This window comes from Strix aluco, chromosome 1, assembly GCF_031877795.1.
Source record: "Strix aluco isolate bStrAlu1 chromosome 1, bStrAlu1.hap1, whole genome shotgun sequence".
Taxonomy (NCBI): domain Eukaryota; kingdom Metazoa; phylum Chordata; class Aves; order Strigiformes; family Strigidae; genus Strix; species Strix aluco.
In genome coordinates, this window is record NC_133931.1 from 73,596,084 (window position 1) to 73,622,109 (window position 26,026).

The 26,026-nt window shown below is 39.2% G+C and overlaps 1 protein-coding gene across 10 annotated transcripts in view; it reads right to left on the reverse strand.

Moving 5' to 3' along the window:
* The window catches only part of FHOD3 (formin homology 2 domain containing 3), a 414,767-nt gene that overhangs the window by 130,704 nt on the left and 258,037 nt on the right, over window positions 1–26,026 (reverse strand). For all 10 annotated transcript variants that reach the window (XM_074825180.1, XM_074825169.1, XM_074825159.1 and 7 more), the window contains exon 7: window positions 3,377–3,488. In XM_074825180.1, coding sequence (XP_074681281.1) covers window positions 3,377–3,488 — 112 coding nt within the window. The remainder of the gene's footprint in view (window positions 1–3,376; window positions 3,489–26,026) is intronic.

Here is a 26,026-nt window from a genome sequence, read left to right on the forward strand (position 1 = left end):
AAAGCAATGACGCTCATACAAGAGATATGAAAAACATGATGTATATTTTCCCTTTCCTTTAAAAGGTTATTTGTATTGTGGAGAATATTAAAAGCTCTCCATTCATAGATGGAGAGGAAACTTTGAGGAAACTATTATGAAGAGCTAAAATCTACAGCTTCCATTTTCTGTGTAATTTCTAGGTTTGCAATGTATATGTACTTCTAGTAAAAAACAAAAACTTATTTAATATTTGTATATTATGGAGTTTATTTTTAAAAATAGCAAGTGTAACCATTTATGCTTGCCAGTTCTCAAAAAGGTTTACTTTCCTGTCTGTCTCCTCTACCTGATCATGACGTAGAAAAACAATGATGTAAGAGAAAGATAATGTAACATCCCAGCGCTTCCTATGGGAGGAGACTGGGATGTTCCCATAAGGTTATGACTTCCATGCAGGACTTGCAGCAAAATTGATGGGAGTGATGAAACAGGCCCACTGAAGTAAAACAGCAGAGGTCGAGTTTTGTGTGTGTTCTCCTGCCTTCTAATGCGTAAAACAAGAACTGCTCGACTGCCTTTCACAGTCTTCTCACTGGTAACAGCTCATTATCTTGGTTACTCCAACAGGAAGGCTGGAGTCTCAACCCTAATGCTACTTACAGCCCTTCGAGTAGTCACATATGGTGCATAAACACGTGGAGAGCTATGGGGTTGCAACTATTAAGCCTATATTAAATTAATACAGTCTATTTATTGAATAATGTGCCCATTATTTCAAGTCTCAGTCTTATCTCAGTTTCCCCTTTAAAGGTTTTTACGTATTTAATTATGTCATTCATGTCTTACAAAAAATCTTGACATCACAACCACACAGGATGTGCACAGTATGTATAAAGCATGCAAAACCAGAACCATACATGAGGAATGCCACCAACTTATAGACTGCCTGTCTCTAGTAGCTATAGGATGGAAAGGTAGTAAGACTTTTGGAAAGACCTCAACATCTTGTACTCCTGGCTATTTAAATATGAGTGAAGATACCTTCCATCATACCTATAGCATGGGCATTAATTTAGTGGACATCTAACTATGTGTGAAGTGGCTGGAAAAGCAGAAAACTGATAATGTGGGCCATTTACAAATAACATAACAAGTCAGGTAAGCAGTAACTTAGTTCACTAACAGTATGTGACAGTGTCCAGGTCAGTCACAGGGCTTTAATCTCTGTCCTAAAAAATTCTTGCGATAAAGCAGCCCCAGACAGCAGAGTGCAATGCCAGCTCCACTTTCCAGAGCCTGCACAGTCCTGATAGGCTTAAACTGAAAAGCGATCAAATTCCTTTGGGGCTCTGAAACAAGAAAGGGCGGGGGGAAGGGGAAGCTAGATGGAAGTATAAGTAGAAGTTACTTCCTATATGATGAAGGCCATGCAGTTATTCACTTATGGTCTGCTTGTATCTGAGAGTAAAGCTGGCATTTCCGTGGATCTCTGTACTTCAGTTTGCATATGGATGTATTCTCACATAGAAACCACAGATGGGATCACTTTGAATCCAGGCTGAGTTAATATGGGGTTCTTTATGTTAATCATGTGTGGTACACATGTTGAGGAATTATGTCATATCTCATCACCTTGTATGTACATGAAACATTGGACTTTTTTCAAAGCAGTGCTAAACTTAATTATATACCTGCAAGATTTATGAGAACATTTCAAGAAAAGGCATATCGCTTTTTCTTCCTCTGCATTTCTGTTCCATTAAATCAGTCATAAAAGGCAGGTGCTCCTCAGTTATAAGCCACTAATTTCAAAATATACATTAAAGCATAGCACATTCACAGCTAAAAGTGAAGAGCTATTACATTGATGACCTAGAAAAGGAACTAAATATAAAACAAGAAAAAAATCTCTTTTGTAGCTAAGTGGAACTGCTTAGTAATAAAAAGAAGAAAAAAAAAAAAGGAAAAGTGGATATTTGGGGCTAAGTTATTTGCAAGAGTTCATGAGACAGTCCACCAACCCACAGGTATGAGAATTCCCAAAAACCCTCTCCTCATGCTCCTAACATGTATCCATCTAACTACACGCATGATTTTTTTTCACCAGTTTTATGTTGTTACTTAAGTTTTTTCATTACTTCGGCGCATGTAAATGTTTGCCTAAGGCTGTTCTACAGATACAGAAGGGAATACACAGCGCACGGTAGTGTGTTTAGGGTCCTCCTTTCTTTCTCTTTTTTCTTTAATGAGGTTTACTAGCATGTGAACAGATGGCAATTTGAATACCAGTGAGTTCAGAGAGCCGAGGAAATACTAAGAATGGCTGTAAAAATAAATCACAGCGCTCACAATTACATGAATACTGTAATTACATTTCTGCTTATGGCATTGTAAGGTTTATTGGTTTTAATTCAGAACAGAAAGCCAACCTGCAGAGTCCACTGTCTAAAGTGTTACACTGTTTTTGAATTGCCCCTGCCTGTACCCCTGCCATAAGAGACAATTTTTTTTTTGTCTTTTCAACGCACTCATTCTGATAGCTGAAAGCAAAATCTGGCTACTTTCTCCTATTTCTGGCACCACCTTTCTCACCATCCCCCAACTTTTTTGTTTCACTTTTACCATATCAAGTCGCTCAAACAAGTTCAGCATGGAGGCAGTTGCTCCACAGAGGGGATCTTGCTTTCAACCTCCATGTGTTTGAGACCACAACAATGGCTCTCCCAACCTCAAAAACTCTCCTTGAGGCAAAGGAATGTTTTGCATCAAGAGAGAATGCCCCAGGAGCTTAGCAATAGCTTTGTGGGAAGAACAAGAAAGAACCATTTTTGTTCTATTTATTTGTAAAAAATACAGTATACATATTCAAGTATTTTTCATGAGCCTGAAGGGTAACAGATTTCATAGTATAATATCTGCTCAGGGGCTTTATTTTAATGTAACAACAGATGGTTTTGCTTTTACTATAAAGCCTGTACTATTACTGACCTCGTCTTTCTCTTCAAAGGGATTACATTGATTAGATATCATTTTCTCTTCTAAATCAGACTGCTGCTTCTCAGAAGGAAGTGGAATGACATCCTGGCCTGAAGGAGCCTTCGGGGTCAGAAGATGTAACGGGACTTACTTTGCACGTGGGTGCAGGAAAGGGGCAATGACTGCAGTGCCTAGGGAGGTAGTCAAGCTCCTCAGCTTTTCATTCTTCATTTTTCCACTATAATTCATCCCTCAAAACAATCTTAAATTCCATGAATACTTAAAATATGCTTTTAATCGAGAAATGAAAGGTACATCGGACAAAGCAGGCATCATGACAGAAACTCCGGAACCACTGAAATCTCATCCTGATCTCAGCAGTGCTGGGATTTTGCACCCTCCAAGTAAGGCTACTCACCTCTCTTTTCATCCACAGTAGATACTGCCTGGATTAAAAGCGGTGCATTGGATTCGGTATACTCCACAAACACCAGCAGCAGCTTCAGTGCTGTCTTTACCACCAGGCGGAACTGGAAAAAAGGAGTGCAACTTGTCATTCAGCAAACCACAGCATTTCCAGATATGTTAAATGACACCAGGCAAGACGCAAGCGCAGCGATCCAGATCTGGTAATAACACAGGAACAGAAGAGATTAAGCTGTGCCAGGACCAAAAAAATGAAAGGTAGCCAGTTGGCTGAAAATTCCATTCACTGGACAGTGCTCTCCCAGGGAAGTCTCAATAGTCAATGAATCCAAACAAAACCTTAATGCTGCCACATGTAATAAAAGGTTGAACATCACACCTATGCATGCACCTATGCATACCCCCAACATTGTTGTCCAAAGCTTGGTGTACACAGAACCTCCTGAGCTAAGAATGCATATATTCCTCTATTTCTCAACACAACATTTATCTCCCCCTTTGACTGTGAGCTTTTGATGCCGTCAAATTACTGTATGATGGGATGATCTTCTCCTCATGTTTTCTTCTTTTCTTATAATGTTACTATTTAATGTTTAATTATTAAGTAGATCAATCTTCACTATTTAACACAACTTGGGAGAAAGTGTGCTTAATCTCTGATTATCCCACCCTGTCATGAAATGTGTGATTTACTGAAACAGAACATTCTGCCTACAAGTTTTCAGGAAGAGTGTGAGTTCAGCAAAGACTCAACATTGGTAAAATGGACCTACTGGAAATAAATAGCCAACCTCTATCAAGTTTCATCACAGATCTCCCATTTCCAGACTGGATCATTTGACTATCAGAAAATTTTCAAAGTGCTGAGTAAGAAATTTTAGGGACTTGACATGATCAGCTTTGTGAAAAAACAACTCTTTACTTAAGGGAGTATTTGGAGCTTTTAATGAAAGGAGATGTGAAAGAGGGGGACATTTTAATAGGCAGGGCTCTACATGCACAGCTGAGTGGGCTTTCACTAGGAGAACTGATTCTAGGTCAAATCTGCTGTATCCTCAATCTAAATCATGGATTTAAAGCCAAATAAAAGGTGATACACCCGTGGTCCCAGAAACACAATTTCCAACCTACAGTGATTGAATCAAGCTCCAGAAGAACAGGTATTTGTAAGTTTACTGTATTTTACTGCTACCTTGTTCTGCAACAAATCTATCCAACAATGTGTAAGATTTTTAATGAGGCCAGCTACAGTAATGTGCTCATTACTTCCTCCTTTGCCATTGACACATTTTAAATCTACTTTAGGATGCATTCATGTAGAGACAAAACCACGCTCCAGAAAATCCTGGTCTTTGTCTCATTACATTAAGTTGGTAGGCACTCTGAAACATAACCACCTAGTCATTAAAATGTCTCACCTGGGGGGAAAGGAAAAAAAAGAAAATCATTAGCATTGCTAAACTGTTTCAGGGATACATATATATAATTTCTGTCAGTATTAGCTCATTCCCATTCCCTCATTTTTTCAAGTCCTCTCAACAAAACTGTCCTAAGAGGCAAAGAATCACTGTTAATCATTTCATAGATGCAAAGACACTGATTTCACCTGTATTCTAAAAAAGACTGCAACAGGTATAGACTCAAGTCACTGTGTTCGCATTGCCACTCACAGAGATATATAATAGAGCTCACTTCATGATAATGAGCTAAAATGCAGCTTGCTGCTATAAACACAGAGTTTAGTATGAACAGTAACCCAGGTATTTCCCTAGTTTCTTGGGTTTTACCCACTCACACTGAATTGATCTTAATGCACTGCAATGAAACTACCAGCAACACAAAATCTTCTGTTGTTGAAACTAGACTCTTTCAGACTTGATGTATCATCGAATCAGTTACTTTTAGGGATGACAGCCAGGAAATCCCAGTGACAAACATGACCGGGTTCCTTTAGTTAGTTGGTTAGTCTAATTTGCAGTTGTACTGCTGCAGTGATACTTCATAGATACATGGGGTAGTCAAATTAAAGGAAATTGAAATAGGATGACACATGAGCAAATCACTAACCCCACGACTGCACCGGACATCTGCGTATTTGCCTGTCACACCAATACCACACTGTTTCTGCTCTGCAATGACATTTCCCTTAGCAATATGTTTAATAGACATATTGAAAACATTTCCGACAAGTCTCCACTTGCTTTGTAAAGTTACTTCATAAAATAGGAGTTACCAGATTACTGTAAACAATTCTAGCATTAATATACTTCCCAGATGAGTACTTGTGTACTGCTTACTAATCTGATCAGGATCCTTTCCCTAGAAAAGAAATCTTGGATCTTAATTTTGATGGTTCTTAAAACCTGAAAGTTTGGCCACATGGTGACAATGGGATGCATTTACGCATAAGTACTCCATGGCAAAGTCCCCATACGTTTCCATTTGACAGCAATCAGTGGGGGACACACTGGGCTTATGTCTATTTTTGCAAATCTCTTTTTCTTTCAGAAAGAGGGACTTTCTGCAATACCTTTGCTTTGTCACCTGCTGGCCATGGCAGCTGCTGTAATGAGGAACTAGTCGCTGTGCACCTTCTATCTGCCACGCTGCAAGACCTGTGAAGCCTCACGGCAGCCCACTGCAGTTGCACCAGACCAAGGCTCAAACCAGCTGATTATTCAGGTGCTATCTGCAGGTGTCAACCTCCTGTGCTTAACAAGCTAACAGAAGACAGCATAAGGAATAAACACCACCCAGAAGCAGTCCCAGAAAAAAAGAGTGATTAGGAAAGCTATATTTTACTTGCCATTTAGCAAGTAGAAGGACACTGTAAGTTCAGTTCCTCAGCCTGCAAATTTTCAGGGCTTATCCAACCCCTCACTAAATAGTCAATCAGCCCCGGGAAGTGGAGGTGACTGTAGGTGAAGGTACATAGGTACATACCATGGTAGCTTTCTGCTGGTAGTCAGCACGGCCACTAGCTTTGAGAAAAACTGCATTTAAAACATACTGTTTCCTGCTCAGTAGAAAATTGCATTTGAGACCCCTGTGGGCACTTTTAAGCCTGCATACTGCTTTGGACAGCTTGGACAAGTACAAAACCTAAATACTGCAGTCCTAGACTAAACTGCACAATGCCTGCAGTGGGGACTTACTAGCTAACTGTCCCACACAATGTCTTTGTGTGGGGACTTTTTAATAGCGGGACTTTTTAATACTGCTTTAATAGTGCTTCTTGACAGAAGCAGGCAATCATTGAGTAGCTGTACTGCCTCTTGGAAACTGTCTTCACCCAGCCAAAGCCCCTCCAAGGTATCTGATAGCCTGTCAACCCCAGACACAAGGACAGTCCACAGCCTGACATACTCACACTAAAATCAACTCTAATTATCCACCATGGCACAAAGAAGTCTCTGAAAGGTCTGTTCCAGGGATACTTGCTGCCAAGACCCATGTGAAGCAACGGGTCCTACCTGCGAAATGATCCCTTCATGACCACCCATGTGCCTACCTGCCTGTAGCAGCTCGTGCATGCTGCTGATGACACATTAAGTGTCGGGTATTGCAACGAGAAGGGTTTCAACCAAGACCGACTGTTTCGGAACTTTCAAAATACCAGAGCTATTCAGAAAGTTTCCATTTGTGATGACTGTCAAAATGGGACATCCTCATATCTCTGTGAGTAAATTATAAAATGTGTTTGCAGGGCATGCCTTTTCAATTATTTAAAGAGCAGACAGCCACATTGCAAATAAAATAAGTGTAAATCTCAAAACTGAGAGATTACTTAACAGGAAAAAACAGCAGAAATACATTGACTTTCTTGTTTCACTTTGTGAAGACACAAGAGTTTTTCCCAGTCACTGGTATCATTTTATTTCACATGATGTACCCAGATGGCACAGCAATGGGAGCAACGGAAACAAATTCCATATTTCATTCATGAGTAGGTGAATCACTATCCATTTGAATCACTGTTAAAAAACTTCATGAAAACCTTTTAGGCTGTTTCTGGGACTTACCAGGCTCTCATTTAGTATTGAAGACGGGCACAACTGCTTTCTGAATCAGCTTCAACAGAATCACAGTTCTGTTAAAATCTACAGGGCAATCACACTATTACTTCAGACAGGACTAGATGTCAGAAGAGCAATAAAAGAGGTAGACGTATGCTGTGCTAGCTCAAAAAAGGTCCTGGTATCATCACTTTGCAAACACTGGTTGTTCCAATTGATTCTAAATTTTCACCCTAAATATTACCACTTATTTAAAAAAGAAGGCTCATTGAAGCAATACAGACCCACTGGCTCGGTAAAGTGATGTTTAAACTGTTCTGAGATTAAATCAGGATTCTTGAATGTCAAAACATTGAAGTATCAAAACTTGTATTAAGTTAGAAAAGAAAATCATATTGTGTTTTTGTATCACGTGCAAGCCAATTTATAGAGAGGAAATGATGTTAGCATCTTCTGGCTAAAGATAAGATGTAGCCAGCAATGTAAAAGGAAGAAGAAAAATTATAAACCTTTTCCCTCTGATGTGCTTTATGTTTTACAGTGGAGTTTGGCAGTCCATTTCCTTTTTATCTCTTTATATTTAGACAATCGGAAATGTGTTACAGACCCAGCCAAAGAGACCACACAACAGGCTGCAAATCTCATGTCTCATGGAAGGGCTTGTCCCAATTGTTAATTACTTGCCAGGAAAGTCTTTAGCCTTTACAAGGAATGTTGTCAGAAAGTTCACTGACTTAGAGACCAAAGCAATATTTATAAAGTTCAGATTTAAAATTTTAGGACTTTTTTTTTTTAAAAAAGGAAGAAAGTGAAAACAAACTTGGGTAAAAATATTTCACTCAGGGCAATGTAGCTGCTTTGGATTTATGCTATTCAAATTTAAAGAAGAAATGGGCATTGGATTTTTAACTAAAGATTTACTATGGTCAAATCCTCTGAGGCCCAATTCAAGTGCAGACATGGCCTTGTAGGCCATGTACTCATCCTGTTGATAGGACACAGCCAGGCAGACCTGCAGCTAAAGAAAGATGCAGTGCAACCAGTGTCCAGCCTGCCGGTGAGAGGTGCTCAGGAAAGCTGAAACCCTTCTTTCTTCTGGGGTGCAAAGATGCCCCCAACTTCAGATGTAGTGCTGTGAGAACAGCCCACTGGTGTCCCGCCAGCACCCGCGGTGAGGCTCAGTTTCATGTTTCACAAGGGGATAAAACCACCTTCTGTTCACAAGAGGAGGAAACATCTTCCTGGAATGGAAGATTTTGTATTTATATATTTAAATAAAATATATGATATATAGGTTATATATATATAAACCCAATATTTATTATAATAAATAATAAATATATATAAATATACAACACATTATAATATATAATATTATTTTCCTTTGTAGTAAGCAAGGAAAATGAAACATAAATATTGAGCTTGAGAGAATCTTATAATAATTCAAGTTGAAATGGACCTAATACCACTTCGCTTCTCATCTTAGGTGAATAAGCCCGGTTCCCTCTTCCCCATATACCATGTGCTCCACCCTGCTAACCATCATGGTGAAACCCCACTGGACTCACTTCGCTAGGTAAACACCTATCTCATACTGAGGAGCTCAAACCAGGACCCCTGAACAGCCAATGCAATCTTACCACCAAACAGGGAGAGGCACTTCCTTCATGTGGGTGGCTACACTCCTGCCAACCCAACCCTGGATGCATTTGGCTGCCTTTCACACAAGGGCACACTACCAACTCTTGTTCAAATTCATATTCTCTTATTCAGAACAAGTAGACAGAATTAAATGGTGTGATGCTAAAAGAAACATCTGTAATTTTCCCTGCTTTTTAAGAAGAGTTACCAGGACTCAGTACTCCCAAAGAATAATTTTCAAGGAAGAATCACAGGCAAATGAAGAAAAGAGGCAGTAAAGGAAGATATACAAAAAGTGCCAGTTAAAACCTGCCATAAGAAAACTTAGTCGTAACACTCACCTTGAGCGTGCAGCATTACTGCATCAAAAGCCATCAAAAATAAGTACAGGACATGTTTACTTATCTATTAAAAAGTTAGATGTGCATAAACAAAAAAGCATTGAGTTTCTCCTAGGATTTCTTACAATATTACATGTTCCATACATTTCTATATCTGTTGTTCACAACCAGTCTCTCCTGTTGAGGCAGGGGAGTCAGACCAAAGCACAGGTTTGTCTTATATGTCTCTGGATGAATTTCACAAGATGGGTAAGGATAAAACTGAAAAAAAAAAAAAAAAAAAAAAGGAAAAAAGAAAAGAAAAAGCTCTATAGCAGGGCAGTGATGAAAAATACCTTCTAATATTTCCAGATTATAATTTGGGATTCAATCAGAGCTTGTATCCAGCTCTTTGGTTTCATGTCATACTTGTTGTTGCTAGTAGTTCAAAAAGCTCCTTCAGCATCTGGTAAAACTGCAGATATATATATACACACATACATACACTTCCATATATACAAAGACACTAGTATGTATATTAGAAGAAAATATGAGTGTGTATATATATATTAGAAGAATATATGTACTAGAAGAAAACCGTGCTTTCTCAATCTCCTTGTTTGCTACCAGTTTACTGTTTTACTGTTGCTTTACATAGTACTAGAAGCCTCAGGGTTGTGCTTCAACTTCAGCATTACTGGATATGGGCAACAAGAGCTGTCTGTTCTGTATGAAAGAAGGTTTGCCTCTAACGACACAATCTTATCTTACTGATGCTCTGGCATAAGGTGTCTGTTTTGTGGCAGTTCCCAGAACTGTGCCAGTTTCTTTGTTTGCTTTCTTTCCCTGGAAAATAAAAATGCACCTGGAACATGTCTGCCCTTGCTCTCAGAGAGACATCTAATCTTGAAAACAGACTGAAATCAGAAATCTAATATTGAAAACAGATGATGATGAGGAAGGACAACTGGATAATCTTATGTTGACATTCCTTTGCATAACACAACTTTGGTAGAAATTAAGGTATTTACAGCCCATACAACAGGATGCACACGAAGCGGAAAGAGGCTGATCTTATTTCTCAACCAGGTAGTCAGTGCCAGGTATGTGCATGCATAATTTACCTGACACATACAACATCCCAGTATTTTCTGATAAATATTAAAAATATTAAATATTAATTTTCTGGAGTCCCTGGAACAATGTCATTTCAGTATTTCACAAGCTGTTCACCTGTATTTATGTAGCAAGGATGTCACCATTGCAGCCAGCATCTTACTGGACCTCTCCCACATCTCCATGGGAGAAACCCAGCCAAGAGCTCGGTGCACAAGCAGGGAGAGCCACCTCTAATACAATGACTAAAGACCAGCTACCTCAGAAGTATGCAGGGCTGGTTATACATGGGAAAGAACTGTAATATCTACAAGAGCAAATAGCTTTGTAACTGTGTTGTACAAAGTGTTTATGTAACCCAGACAAAAATATACCAGAACGGGGGTGTGGGGGACTCAAACAAACAAGGGAAAAGACATTATGGGGTAAAACATTTGGAAACCCCTATTACTAGGATGTGCAAATGCCTTACAGAACATAGAAAGAAACCAAGTACTTTCTATTCTCTGACTCTCTTCTCCACAACTGAAATTTGAGGGAAATTACTTCATTCCAAAAAAGGCTGACAACACTATTTAGTAATCCAGTTCCTTTCTATTCATAGCTCCTGAATGGAAGAATGATCAGAAGAATGAGATCCTTCTGCATCACCTGAGCCAAGTGTCTCTAGTCAGCTTAATTTTCCATCTAAGCTTTAAGGCAGCCTCTTTTAAGGAGAATGATGAAAAATTTATAAGTCTAAATAACCTACAGAATGCTACAAAACTTCTCAAATGAGTGTAATCACCCTTCTCCAGAAGGGAGAAAGAGTTCATATGTGCTTGGGCCTTAAAAGCTGCTTTCCAGGCTGCAATGAAGACATGCTAATTCCTCTATTTTCTTATCAGAGAGGCAACAACCGCCCAAGTCTCAGGGTGTGCAGGACACATGGAGGTATCACAAAGCTGAGATATGAAGGAAGCCACACTTAAACACAGTATGCATAATGTATGTGAATAACCCCATTCTAGGTACTAAATACCGTGTACACTTGGGCATTTTACATCATTAGGGCTGTAACTATTAAACAATCTATGTTTCTGTGGGCTGGTATACCAGTAGAACAAATAAGAATGTGTGTGATGACATCTCGATTTTAAGCATTGGGATTTTTATTAGTTGGACTATATTAAAATAATGCTAGACCCTATTTTAATATTCAGCTATTTTTGCTCAAATCTTCAAAGAGGGATGCTTAAATAGGCAAATTAATTGTTGTTAAGTGCTCTGCAGGCTCAGGACTGAAGGCGTGGACATTGCAGAAAGAAAAGTTAGATCAAGATGAAAACCCCTATATGCTTAAGATGCGAGATGCTAAAAAATTATCAATTAAACAACAGTCTTTTAATTTTGAATGTTCCTTTAAGCTTTTCTCTCTCCAGAGTGGGTAATGCTAGGAATGGCAGAGAAATGCATGCATTTGCTATTCTTAAAATGAAGTTTCTTAGAACTCTATAAACGTACTGGATAATAAGGTCTGCGCACTGTTACATATGTGGTGTGTATCTGTCATTTATCTGCGGTGAGATTTCTGACATGAAGAGAAAGAAGGCCATTAAAAAGAAATTCATCTGGCTTACCAGCAAAACACAGGGATGAGCAAGTAGTTATTAGTGACTGGTCAAAAGGAAAAAAAAAAAAAAAAAGGTTCATGCCTGGAAATGATTATTTACATCATCAATCATGGTCCAGAAGCAGAAGGGGGGAAAATGAAAAAAATCTGTACACAGAAGCAGGCAATTCATACAACAAATCAAAGCATATTATAGGCCAAAGCAGCTCTCAGCTGAATACATGTAATTCTGATGGGAGCTTCAAAAGGATATGTTGGGGGTAGAAATCAGCCCTGTATTAAGCCATTTGCAGTGAACTAATGATGTAGCTGCATTTCTCATGCAGCCATCACCACATCATACAGGCATTGTTTAAAAAACTTTACTTCAGAGCTTGGAATGAGACAGGAGATGCTACAGGGTTTTCTGGGCGTTCCCCTCTCCCTCTCTTGGAATATCCATAACAATCTTCCTGTGAGGTGGGGAAGTGACTTTCTCATCCCATGAAATAGCCTAAAATTATGTTTTTCTTTGTTTTATGACAAGATGAATGGAAGACCATTCACAGCTTCGCAGGACAAAAAACAAAGTGAGAGCAGACTTGTCTTGTTTTCTTTCCCTACAACCAGACCAATCTCCTCAGTTTCTCCCATGAGAACTGTTCATTGTGTGAAAATTACATATAATTATTCAGCCAGAAAAGAGGACAGGATAGGACCTGGTCACTATAGGACATTAAAGGATCAAACTTCTTTAGTCTTAGGTGACTCTTGAGATGGTGTCATCACACCTTTGTCAAGGGCCCCAACCACAGACATATTAGGTATGCCCCAGTTTTGAGCGCCTTCCTCTATTGCTCTTTCCGAAATTGCTGAAACAGAAGGGTTTGGTTTCAATTAAATTTTTAGCTTTTTCCATTGCAAAACACAAAACAAAAATATTTAACTGGAAATTTGCCATCAGCCTGTGTCCAGAACAGGAATTATGCTTCACTTGTAAAGATTTACACTAAGATTTTTTTTTTCTTTCTCTCTTCAAATTGTGCAGCTTCATCGTATTCAACCTGTTGATGCTTTTAATAACCCTTCCCAAACACTGGTATCTTCTAGGACTCCAGCCAAATGAACATCATCAGTACATCTAGACCTGCCTTCTGTGTCTGGATAAAGATTGTTAGATAAGGTATAAAACATTTAGCTTCAGAGAAACTACAGTAACATGAGAAGCAATTTCTGCTAGAGCGTAATGTGCTATCAAAGAGATTTTGATAAGGAACAGACCTTTTTCTTCTCTTTTTTCTTCTACAAACATGCACCTCGAACTGTTTATATATAGCAAGGGTTTTCTAGCACTTTCATGTTACGGATCATAGAGTAAGATTATCTAGTAAAGTCTGTTCCTTTCATTAGATAACATAACCTTGGCTGGGCGCATGCTAAACTAGCCTTAAGCAAAAAATACTATGACATGTATAATTTCATTCTAATGCAACTTAGCATCTGGAAACATACTGTCTGACTAGGTCATTTTTTGGTAGTTACTGCAAATGCATGACCTAAGGTCTATAGGTCACAGTCAAAGTAGTTTAAGAGTATGTTCCACTGTTTAAAAAAGAGGGGTCTTTAGGAATTAGTCATATATCTGTTATATAAAATGTGCATTTCTGATGAGCAGAATGAATGAAAAATAACCTTGTCTCTCTTGAACAGTACCCTGATGAGCTGTTCAGCAACAGATGTAACTGATACTTCATGTTTTGGTAACAGGAAGATAAGTAGATAATTAGCAACAAGATATGAAACCACAGGGAATTAGAATTTCACATAATAGATGAATTTGCAAACTAAAATCAATCACAAGAACAGTGTGTGTGTGCATACATAGGAGAAATATGATTAAGGCCATTTGGCACCTTTTTTTTTTCTTTCTTCTTATAATGAAAGAAGAGTTGCACGTCAAACCTTCCCACCAGTCCTCTACATTGATGTATGATGTTAGCCTTGAACTACACTGTCCTCAACAGATGGTCATTGGGCTGAACCTTTAGCAACAGGAAAGGTTTGGGATAATGGCAATTTCAGCAACTTCTTTTCCTTGGGCAGGACCAAGTTGATATTTCCTTAGTTGTGTTCCAAAAAACTGGGAGAGGAAAAGAATTTTTATGAACTTAATTGCAGAAAGGACTTTATCTTCGTTCTCCTCTCCAAAATCCCTTTCATATCACACTATTTTAGCTTTCGTTACGCAGTTGAGTGACACGTTGGTTTGGGAAGGCATCCAATGTAATACAATGTCACTGTACTCAAGACAAAAGGCAATCACTTTTAAAGAGAGAAGGGATTAGATAACCTGTTACTAAGGTAAGTTACTGATGTGTTACTTCTCTCATGCAAAGCATTTAAGGATCTGAAAGCCATCTACAATTAATCAAGTCATGTAACAGTTCTATGAAGCATGATGCAATTCATCACATTCGACATACGGGAAAGCTGAAGTACTGTGAACTTAAAAGGCAATTAGAAGATGTGACATTGCATCTTATTTTCTTTTTTTAAGCCCCCAAGTAAATATTTGACTAAGGTATGCTTTCAGAAATATTTTAAATTCCAAATGCGGGCTTTAGATTTAAGATTAAATCACTACTGTATCATTTTCATGAGTGATTAGAAACTACGTAAAAGGAAGTCCACTGGCTCCACATCAATTTTCCATACCAAACCATTTTCTTCTGAGACCCATCTCCTATCAAAGCCAGACCCCTGATTTATACAGGATGGCCTGTAGGTGATGCAAAAAAGAATTTCCTCATGACCGGCAGACATTGCTTCACAAGCTTCAGACCTGCAGTATGTTTGATATGGGAACTGTGTACAAAGCACCATCTCAAAACTTCAGTGTCTTCATGAAGTTAGTTGTCCTCCTGGCCAATGCACAGAACGGCTCAGGTGGAGGTCAGAGGTCACCCTGTCCCTGCCTGTGAAAGTTGTCACCTGTAAAATGTGTGGCTCTGCTGAATTATGGTCAAAGCCAGAGGAAAACAGAGAAATAAGGAAACTATCAGAGTACCTTCTATCAGAGCCCCCTTACAAAATTAAACCCTCTCAAACACACGACAATCATTTTCACTCTTGTTTACTTAGACAGCTGTGCTGTCCCTCCCACTGTCCAGTTGTAGACTAACTTCCCTGTAACTATGGGATCTGCCCACTGAATTCAGTCATATTTGACAGCAATTGAGCTATGTTCCTACTCAAATTGAAAACTGCATTACAGAACACCCCAAGTCAGCATTCTCATAACAGAAAAGGAAGTTTCCAGCCATTTTGAAAGGAAGCCAGCTAGAAAATTAGTCCTCATGTAGCCTTCCACCAGCCACACTGCAGGCTGCCAGTTGTACCAAAGACAGGCATGGGAGAACTGATGGTACTGAGAACATGTAGGATGGGAAGGAAAAAGCAAGGAAGAAGGAGAACAAAGATAAAAAATTGCTTCATTAGATTTACTGCTCATGAAACAACTTGCTAGAGTTAGTGGCCTTGGCGATGTCCTGTTTAAATAATACCAAGGTTGAGTTCAAGGGCCCTAGGGGAAAAAACTATTTGAGTCTGCAAGTACAGTGGAAAACTACTCTGTTATTATTCTGTGGTTTTATGCACGTGAAATTTGTTCTTTCAACAGTTCCATTAAAAAGTACTCATATCAAATACCAAAACTATGGCTGGGTTTAAATAACTTCACCTGAAAACCCCTGTAAGTTTAATGATATGGTTGGCAGTCCTTTCCTGACACTGTACAATCTCACAGACAACATTTCAACAGCAAAAACTCAAAATCAAAGCAACCTGTGTATAAAATGTGTGGAAATGGTTGAAGATAGTGTGTTAAGAAAAAGTCCAGACTATTATATATTACCTATTGCAACACCTTTCTTAAGCAAATAATTGTTATCAGGTTATCCTTTTTTGGCACCCTAAAAGCAACATACTAGTGGTTTGAACTACTGAAATAATAAAACTGTTGAAAGAACAAATACTGTACATAAAACCATGGAACAAACCCACCACAAACTCCTCTTGAAAGAATAATTAATAAAGTAAAACTAGAGAAAGGAGATATTGATGTATATATTCCATTTGCTACTGGAACAGTAAAAGTATTAGTATTTCACTGTATATATAGAATGAAGATTTTTCTCTATTCTCAAACTTCTGAGTATTATCAGGCACAAAAAGGAAGTCAGAAGCAGTGGTCTGACTGCAAAACCAGACCCATTTATTTACCTTTGGACAACTTGCCAAATAAAGTTAATGAATCAAGCTGCTTTCTGAAGAGCATCTAAACATAACGGAAGTGATCACATTTCTCTAGCAATCATCTATCTATTTGTCACAGCTTTCCCAAGTCTGGAAAAGGTGGCTATCCTCAAATCCAGTTCACATCATCGGTATAGTCCAGATGCTTTTTTCTAAAGCCACAGGACTCCATGATGAAAACAAAAAAGTAACTGAGCCCAGGCACATTCCCAACTTCCCATGTGGTGGATTTCTGAGCTGAGTGGCAGAATCTTCCACAGAGCTAGCATTTAGAAACCTGATTTATGGGGGCACAAGTCACTGCGTATCAGCTAAGGCACTGCTTAATTGCATAGCCCTAGCAATTTCACATTATTCTAACTCTCTCCTTCACTGAAAGGGGACAGAGATGGAGATAGTTTAAATTTTGGTTTTCATAAATGCTAGCAGCTATGCAACTTCTGCATACAGCTGCAGAATGGCAAGATAATATGATATTATTATGGTAGGCAACAGTACTCTCCTATCACAGTGATAACTATTTTGTAAGAGAGACAAAGTTCAGTGTTCAAGGAGATAATGTAATTCCTCTATCTCAAGCTGCCTCCTTCCTCTGACTTACATCAACCAAACTCATCACATCCACCCTCAATTTTACAGCAAATCAAACAAACATAAAACCTGAAAAGATGTATGCTTGGTTTTGAATCACAGAAAGGAGAAAGAGGTGAAAAGAGACCCCCTCAGACTCCTGCTTGGATAATAAAAATGGAAATGTTTCTGTACAGCACTCCTCCTGGTAATGTGGCAAAGGCTTCCCAAGCCCAAGTCGGGGTTAACTCTAATCACACTCATGTTCACTTGCATTCCAAAGGTTTACAAGATTAGATAATGTCAACTTCAGTTTCATTAACATCCTTGAGAGAACTCTAATATTCAGATTCATCACCATGTTCAGATCCCAAGTCGTTTGGCTAAAAGCAAGCTTCTTTGTTACAACTAATAAAAAAGATCTGGCTTTTACAGTTTTCTTCAAAGTATAAGGCAAAGTATGTGGCTACCACTACAGCAGAAAAAGGAGGAGGAACTTTGGGTGAATCACAGGAGGATTGAGGTTGGAAGGGACCTCTCTGGAGGCCATCCTGTCCAACTCCCTGCAAAGCCACCTAAAGCTAGTTGCCCAGGACTGTGTCTAAATGATTAAATGTGACTAAATAATAACAGCTATATCAAGAACTTGAATAAAAAAATTGAGACCCCTGGGTTTTTATTTTAAAGCATTCTTAATTTTTCGAAGCTTGGCACCTGCAACTTGTTTTCTGTCTCTCTCACACACCTGTACCACCCCCCAAACACACACATACTGAAAGGGACAGGAGGGTGCAAAAAGGTCCATAACACTTATTTTCACCACATCACAGTGATTACCTAATCTTGGTATAACAGAGCAGTCCTACATACATTAAGATTCAGATGCCAAAAATGTACTTTTCAGTTCACAAATCACGTGAAGACAAGAACTTTTATGCAATGAGATTCTAGTAGTTCTCTGCACATTGGGTGTGATCTAGGATTACAGTAAACATCTGTGATACTGTGTCTTAAGTGACTTAATTTTCCAAAGCACTTAAGAGAATATGGAGCATCTTGCTAACACACCTCCTATTGACTCACAGAATTTGTGTTTCAGTTTCTCAGTGGTACCACAGTGATAGCAATCCTTAGTTTCAGTCTAGTTTGACAGCAGAGGGTTAGAAACATGTTTTCTCTACAACAGACTTGGAACATGGCTATGACAAGTATTCAAGGCTTGGAAACTTATTTCAAAACTGGCAGGTCTGCCAGGGCTTCTGAACTCACACACCTGTGTGTGTAAAAGTCTCCCTACAGCCTACTTTCCTGGAAGTGTGGATGTGAAGCTCAAAGACGAGCCTGGACTACATTCTTTATCTCCTAAGTGAGATAAAAGAGGCCCAGAAGTACCACAGAACATCCTTCAAACTCACCTGAAATGTGACCATTCTTGCCACAGGTCTAAAAATACCAAACAGAAATGTAATAAAGTAATCAAAACCAAATATATGCCTCCATATTCCTAGGAGGCTGTAGCTATCAACCTACAGGTAGGTTTGCAGCAGTGGTGACCAGGACAGGGGAGCAGCTAGCAGAGCAGCAGAACCCAGATTTCTCTTCTTTTGACCCTTCTCAGTGCCCTACTCTGAACCTGAGGACTAAATACATTTGACCAAGCCACTGCACAGTCAGATGGGCCTTTATTGTGGCATTACTGAATAAGCATTTCAGTTTCATTATTGTCAGAATGAAACGTATTTGAGATGTAGCTTTTGAGAATTATTCAGCATCTGGGACTTGTATAGTTTTTAGCCAAGTAATTGCCACGGTCATTCAAAGAGCTGAACCCACAGAAGCATGAGATCATAATCAGCAGTGATTTGACTTGCATCATAGATCAATTTTGGGCTGTTGTTTCAGTTCTTTGGGAGCAGTACAGACAGAAAGAGAGAGAAGAAAAAGAAACCCAAGCCTGCCTTTTTCCTGAAGAAACCACAAAGATTACTTCCACTTTCTTCTGAAGAGTAACTGCAGGAAAAATCAGTAAATACAGTGATGCCCTAACAAGGGGCAGCAGTTCACAAAAGCAGTAAAATAAACGGCTTCAGAACATGATCCTTTGTATCCCAGAAAGCTCAACTGAAATGCACTGCGGTAGCTGTGTAATGTCTGACGGGAATGGTTCCTATGGATTTAGCCAAAAGAAAATGTAATTGAGATTTGACCCTTTCAACTCAGTAGAGTACAATTTTTGAAGAGGTGAGTTTATTGAGAGTACTAAAATCACACCAAACTCTTACTTTGGTGTTATTTTGCCTGCTTTTAGAAAATGTTTCATGGTAGGCTCTCACAGCACTTGACAAGGAACATTTACTTAAACATCTAAAGAGTTCCATGAAAGAGATGAGAAGTATTATGGAGCAACTGTGTGAAGGGCATGAAAGATACTACAACAGTGATCATGGAAATACTAGAAAAAAAATATTTTTTTAAGTTTTCCAAGGTACCTCTTAGGCACATTTCCTTTCATAAAACGTCTCACAATACCTGAAAGAATATTTTAAGTGTCCACATATGGATTTAGCTGTATAGTTCTTGGCTCTGAATAATAATAATAACAACAACAATAACAATGCTAATAATTTTTCTCATTGCTACAAAGTAAATTAAAAGTCCTCATAGCCAGTCTCCTGCTTTAACCAGGAAAATAAAGTCTCAGAACCTGGAAGGGACTGGATTTCAGTCTTGCTGCCACAGATCTCTCTCTACTGCCTCTGAGTAGTAAAGCAGATCTGCTACATGCATAACGCCAAACTAAAAATCTTGGCAAGCTGAAAGTCCTACTACTCCTTCCTATTACTGTCATGTTTTTTCTAACTCACATATCCACAGCACAATTCATAGGAAGACCAGTGCTGCTCTAGTTCAGCATAATCAACTACCACTTGTGTTCTGAAATCACCTCTTTAATTACAGCCCTGAATATTTCCTTCAAGCTCCTAGACAGCTTCCCACAAGTGGGTATTGCCAGAGCCTTTCATATTCACCTGTTTAGGATGGCAGGGTGAAGGCTAAAAGGCAATTTAAGGTATGGAGATGAACAAGATAAATCAAGTAACAAAGTAAAGGCAATAGGCTGCTACAGTTTCATAAATAAATACCTCACATTTGCAGCCCAAAAAGCAACCTCGTGTTCTGGTCCCTCTAGGAAAACAAACATGTAAAACAACTACTTTTAAAAAGAGAAGCAGCCAGCAGCTGCAGCCTATTTTCTAAGACATCTTCCCCAGCCGCTGGGGTGGGACTAGGCTATGCTTACTGGGCTCTTTGAAATCTGTGCTCTGGAAGTATTCTTCAGCAGGCTGCTGGGCGATTTCCCCCCTAGCACCTTGGACTAATGCAGACAAGATCAGACAAATAATTGCAAGACAATTAATGCCATCACTCCGATGAAGCTAGGTGTGTTAAAAAATACATGGGGCCAAAGAGCACAACTCCAAAGTACCAAAAACCTCCCAAAACTGAAGATCTATTTCATCAGAAAGGCGGAGAGATTAATTAGCTGCATTGGGCTACAAATATCCAATACAAAAGGGTAACAGTTGCATGAGGGAAGGGCAGCACAACTCAGTTCGTACCAAGGACCTGTGCTAGGTATTAGGTGGAACAGCTGTTTTACAGCACACAGTCCTGCTCCATTGTATTCTCCCAGTAGCATTTTGCCAGTCTTGTCTTCAGTCTGGTTATGCATATCCATCTGTGTCTGCTAGGTGGTGCTGTGGGATGGCTTTTCTAAGGCAGAAAAGGCAGCTTGCTTTTTTGTTCCCCTCACTGGTATTTTTTTCCTTACACACGAGAACAGCTGCAGTGCTTGGCCGTACAAGATGTGTCCTGTCTGGTCTCCTTTCTTGATCTTTCCTTGCTGCAGGCATGCGGTGGTCACCACTGATGATGCTGCTTCTCCAGAGCAGTCAGAGAAAATACGTGTGTGTCAGCATTCATCTGCATACGTCCATACCCATGCAGGAAAGCAGGAACCTCAGATGGAGGCAGGAGGTATTAATACCTCGTCTAAAAATTCATTTTCCTTTGGTTCTAAAGATACAGGACATTTAAGTAAACTATTTTTATGGACAAAGTAGGATTTAAAATTAAAACAGACACACAAATTAACAGTATCGTTTCAAAGGAAAGGGTAAATCTAAAACCTCCTGGAGCTCTGATGAGTGAAATACCTCCTTTTTTCCTCTCAAACCACAACTCACTTCCATGAGGAAAGGCAACTTACTGCAAGAACTTTAGAAGGCAACCCTCTGAAAAGGGAGGTAATGGGAAGGATGCTTTTTTAGGCTTCATTATTATTCTAGAACTAAAGAATAACTGAAATGGCAGGATGCTATTAGTGCTTTAACATCTATAATATCATAACTGGTGCAGACTGGGATTGAACTATTCAGACCTGTCAAAACGTGTTGTGCTAATGACCTGTAGGTAAATGCAGTCTGGTGATGTCCATCTGTTCCACATAACTTTGTGTCAGTTTAGCCAAAGATGACGAATAATCCTAACCCACCCTTCTGAGCAAAAGGGAAGAAAAGCAAAACAACCCCCTAGATGAGTAATTGCAGTATTACTACATCAGGTGATGACATCAGGAAAATCTTGTGCTCGGTTTTCAGATTCTGTCCCATGGCCCAACGCCTTGGGACACCCTCTGAGCACTTGCTGTTCTATACAAAACCCACCCTACTAAATGGCAAAGCTGTCCTCTTTGACATATACTGCAATTTCTCCTTAGTGAACTAACATTCTCTGTCTGATGCTCTGCTGTGAACATAGATCTTCCACTGTAAGAAACAACTTGCTCATTCATGTTGTATCCCCACATCAGAAGGGGATGACAAAGAAATGAGAAGAAACACATCATGCAGGCCATTGACGAAAGTTGAAGCATTTCTAAGCAAATTTGGCACAAATCTCACTATCAGATCCACAGCTAGTACAGACATCCATCCGAGCAAATCACCAGGCAGTGAATATCTGGAAACAAACATATCTTTGGGTGGTCTATCATGTCTTTCCTCCTGCAGCCACGCAGAATCCTTACCACAGGGTCCTCTACAGTTGCCCTGTGCATGGATGAGCGGCCCAACAGACATCAAATATGAGGAAAGCATGTATATGGGGAAGCTAGACTGCAATGAGGAAGACAAAAAGAAACAGCAACTTGAGCATAGAGCACTGCAAACCACGGTGAGTGGTGACACAGAGAAGAAAATATGAAGTGGAATTCTGTCCTCTCTAAAAGAAAACAGGGTGAACAGAAACTCAACTCACATAAGATTAACAATTTTGAGGCAATTCCACACGTTAACATCTGCAGGGATCTCTTGTCTCATTTTACTCTTTCCATTTACATTCTGCGAGAAAGGCAAAGCTTGTCTGGGGAAGCATTCAAACTGCGAGTTAGCAAAATGTTGCAGTTCCCTCCAAAATCATAACAAGAAGATGCTTAGACAACCACACAGTGAAATTTAAAGTGCAGTGGAGAAAAAATGGCTTCTGAGAGGGTGCTTTAATTTTGTTACTAAACTACAGAAGGAGGTATCTTCACGCTGCTGGAAACAAAAAGACAAAGCATACATTTGCTACAGTTCTGTCTCTTTTAATAAGAAGAGGAAATTCAAAAATAAAAGGGACCAATCTATAAAAATTCCATGCTGGCTGAGGTATTAACAGTATTTTTTTATACTGAACACCACATTCTTGTTTTTCATTAATGTGGTCTTCAAAAAGGAAAATAGTAGAGAGATAGAGGGGGCAAACCAGGAAGCATCTGAACTCCTTGTTTGATTGCCGTGATGAAAGAGGATCAGAATATGGAAAGAGAGTACACAGCACGTCCAGATGAGACTCATTTTGGTGAATCATGGGAGCCAGCTAGAGAACCTGCTGGTACACTGGAAATTATTCTGAAAAGACTTTATAAACTACTACTAGAGGACTATGGAGGGGAAAAAAAAAAAAAAAAAGAAAACATATCAGAGAACCTTTCTTTTGATCTTGATCATATGAACAAGGATTGAAGTCCACACATTTTACCAGACATCTTCCTTTCTAAGGACTAGTCCTGTAACTGGGGAGACCAACATAAAATCTATGAGGTAACCACCATGAGTCCTAGGGCAATAACCTGGTGAGGGACCTGAGCTGGTTGCAACTCAGGTTCCTTGGTGTGTGCTACATGCTGAATATAAAGCCATCATATTATGTTTTGGTAGTTTCCATTTTCGATACAGCATACTTTTTACTGTTATCCAAGTACCTTCACAGCTAATAGCTGTTGCTTTAAAGACAAACTATATCTAAATAAAGGAATGACAAACATTTATAAATGATGCCAGAAGGACAGATATGGTAACAATTAGTATTAGGTTCAACTTTCATGTATGTATCTGTCTTCAACACATATAATCTGTCCTTTCACGCCCCCATGTTCTTCCTCCAGGGCTCTAAAATCCAAATACCAATTTTCCAGATGAGGGACCAGGGCACAAAGGGATTTGGAAACTGGTTCAAGAATGTGCCTGGAAGCTGGACTCAGCCTGGCTCTCCCAATGTATGGACTCCCTCTCTAGCTGGGCCATTCTTCCAGGCTAAGCTGAAAGCAAAACACTGGTATATTAACTGCTGTGTTGGCTGAACTGTCTCAGATCTGGTTTACATGACGCTGTGAAAAATGTTGGATACCACCTTCTTCACTGCAGGCAGAATTCCACTACTGCACTATATATATGGCAACCAGGATAGAAACTAATTTAAGAAGAAAATTAAGACGAATTTAAGAAAAAAAATAAAGGCAATGCAGTATCGACTAATTCAGTTTCTGTTTCAAGGAGTTTCCAAAAAGATAGGACATTCAGAAAAAAAAACCTGAGAGAGAAGATTAAGCAGCACCACTCTGCAGAAGAAGATGGATCCTATATGCCTCACATCAGCAGACAGAAAGTACACAGCAGATTCAATTCATACTTTTAGAGGAACATGAGATCCTTGCACAGCCAAAAATTTGAACATACTTTGTGTGGAATTTCTGCTGTTGTTTCCTCACAAACTGTACTTGCATTTTTGCAAAATCCTGTAAAAAGGATCCATATCAACGGTGCAGTTCTTCTGAAAAATCTTTAATATCAATTCAATAATCACCAAAATAGAGGTGAGAGGAAAAAGCAACTTGGTAACAAAGTCTGACTCTCCAAAAGTTTACTATAACAGTGAGAAAAATGAAGCTATTAACAAAAGCATCCTAACCATATGCTATAAATTAATTAAACCATGCTTGTCACAGAATGAATATCATAGGGTATTGTGGTAAATATATAAGGTAAGCCCAAAACTCTGTTAAGATAAGGAAAGACTACTTACATTCCTCAAATCTGAGAGAATAAATAAAAATTAAGCATAATGCCCTTTAAGAGTCATAAAATCCCAGAACATTAATACACACTGAAGAATGCAAAAGGTTGACAACCTCCTTTCTTCCTACAAAATTGCAGGAGTCATCTCAGTGCACGCACAGCCCCCTGTGCTTTCTGCTGGCAGAACAACCAAAATCTCTGTCTAAAACTCAGGATGCTTAATTAAGCCTCAGGCAATCTGGATGCCAGGTTTGTTTCTTACATTGGTCTCACTATGCAGAGGGAAGAGGAACAATTTGACAATAAGTACAGGTGAGGTATCAGTACTTGGCACTTTCTGGAAACACAGCCATTCACTATGGTGCATTTTCTTATTTTTCACACTGATCTATCTCATCTACCACACATAGCACAGACATGGGCCCCACTACCCATGACTCAACACCGCACTGCATAGAAGTACATCTGCTGATTGCACCTGGAGGGACTTGCCCAGTGGCTTGCTGAAATGGAGATACCAGGACAGGCTACAAAGGATATTTGCTACTGCCATGAGCCTATGACTTTGATTTTTGATACCTATTTACTGATGAGTGTAAATATAGAAACCAGAATCAGTCATCCAATAGACTGTCACAACAGCTAGTTGAACATACAGCATATTTGACAATGCACACAGTCATATCAGACAGCAAATGACTTCCAAAATCTTTGCCCAGTGTCAGAAGCTGTTAAGTTTCGCAGCACAGAGTATAAGTCTTGAAGAAGAGGGCTCAGGGAAACAAGGAAGGATTGCTAAGTGGCTTCCCACCAGGATGCCTACACTTAAGGCCACATGTAGGTGCCTGCATCCAAGTTCTGCAATGGTGCTAAAAACATCACATAACTGGACATCAACATGACTGAGTGGACCAGACCAAAGAGAAATGATTATGATAAAAAAACCCATGAGAAAATTCAGAAGAAGCACTTAATTGTGAAGCATTACCTGGACTTTTCACATACACTTATTTTAACTGTTAAATAGATTTAAAAACTACATCACTTGACCTTCGCTAAAGGTACCTGAGCTAACAACTTTGACTTTGGTGGTATTTCAATAATTGACTATGCACCAGAAGAGCTTTCCCTGCTCTTCATCAAAACTTTCTATTAGCCCACGTGCCCTCCACCAAGCACTGTACCCACTGACAGAAAAGATACTGCCCTGTATCACCTAAGAGCAACAGAGACCAGAAGACAGGCAACCCCACAAACTGAAGCATTATGCGTCTGAATTCATGAAACAGTGCTTCCAGAAAAGGTACATAACTGCTTCTTTTTAATTTTAAAACACTCCTTAAAAGCTTACTAAACTCCTGACTTAGTCCTGACGATATTTCTATCCTGCAAAATGATAACTTCGCTATCCCAAAAGGTTTGGCATAATGACCACAATGTGTTTTATATTGGCCAAGTTGATTTCTGTGTTTAGATATGCATAAAAATCTCAGGTGTGTACTATACGCTTGGATTATAACCAGATGCTTTTTATCCTTGGGGCAACTCTTTCATATTTCTTCACTCTTTTCCATCTGACAACTTAGGGTTGAAAATTTTCTGTTTTCCTTGTTCAGGCAATTGATTTTATAGTCAAGGACTTTTCACACTGGTGGCTTCAAGCATGCTGGAAAA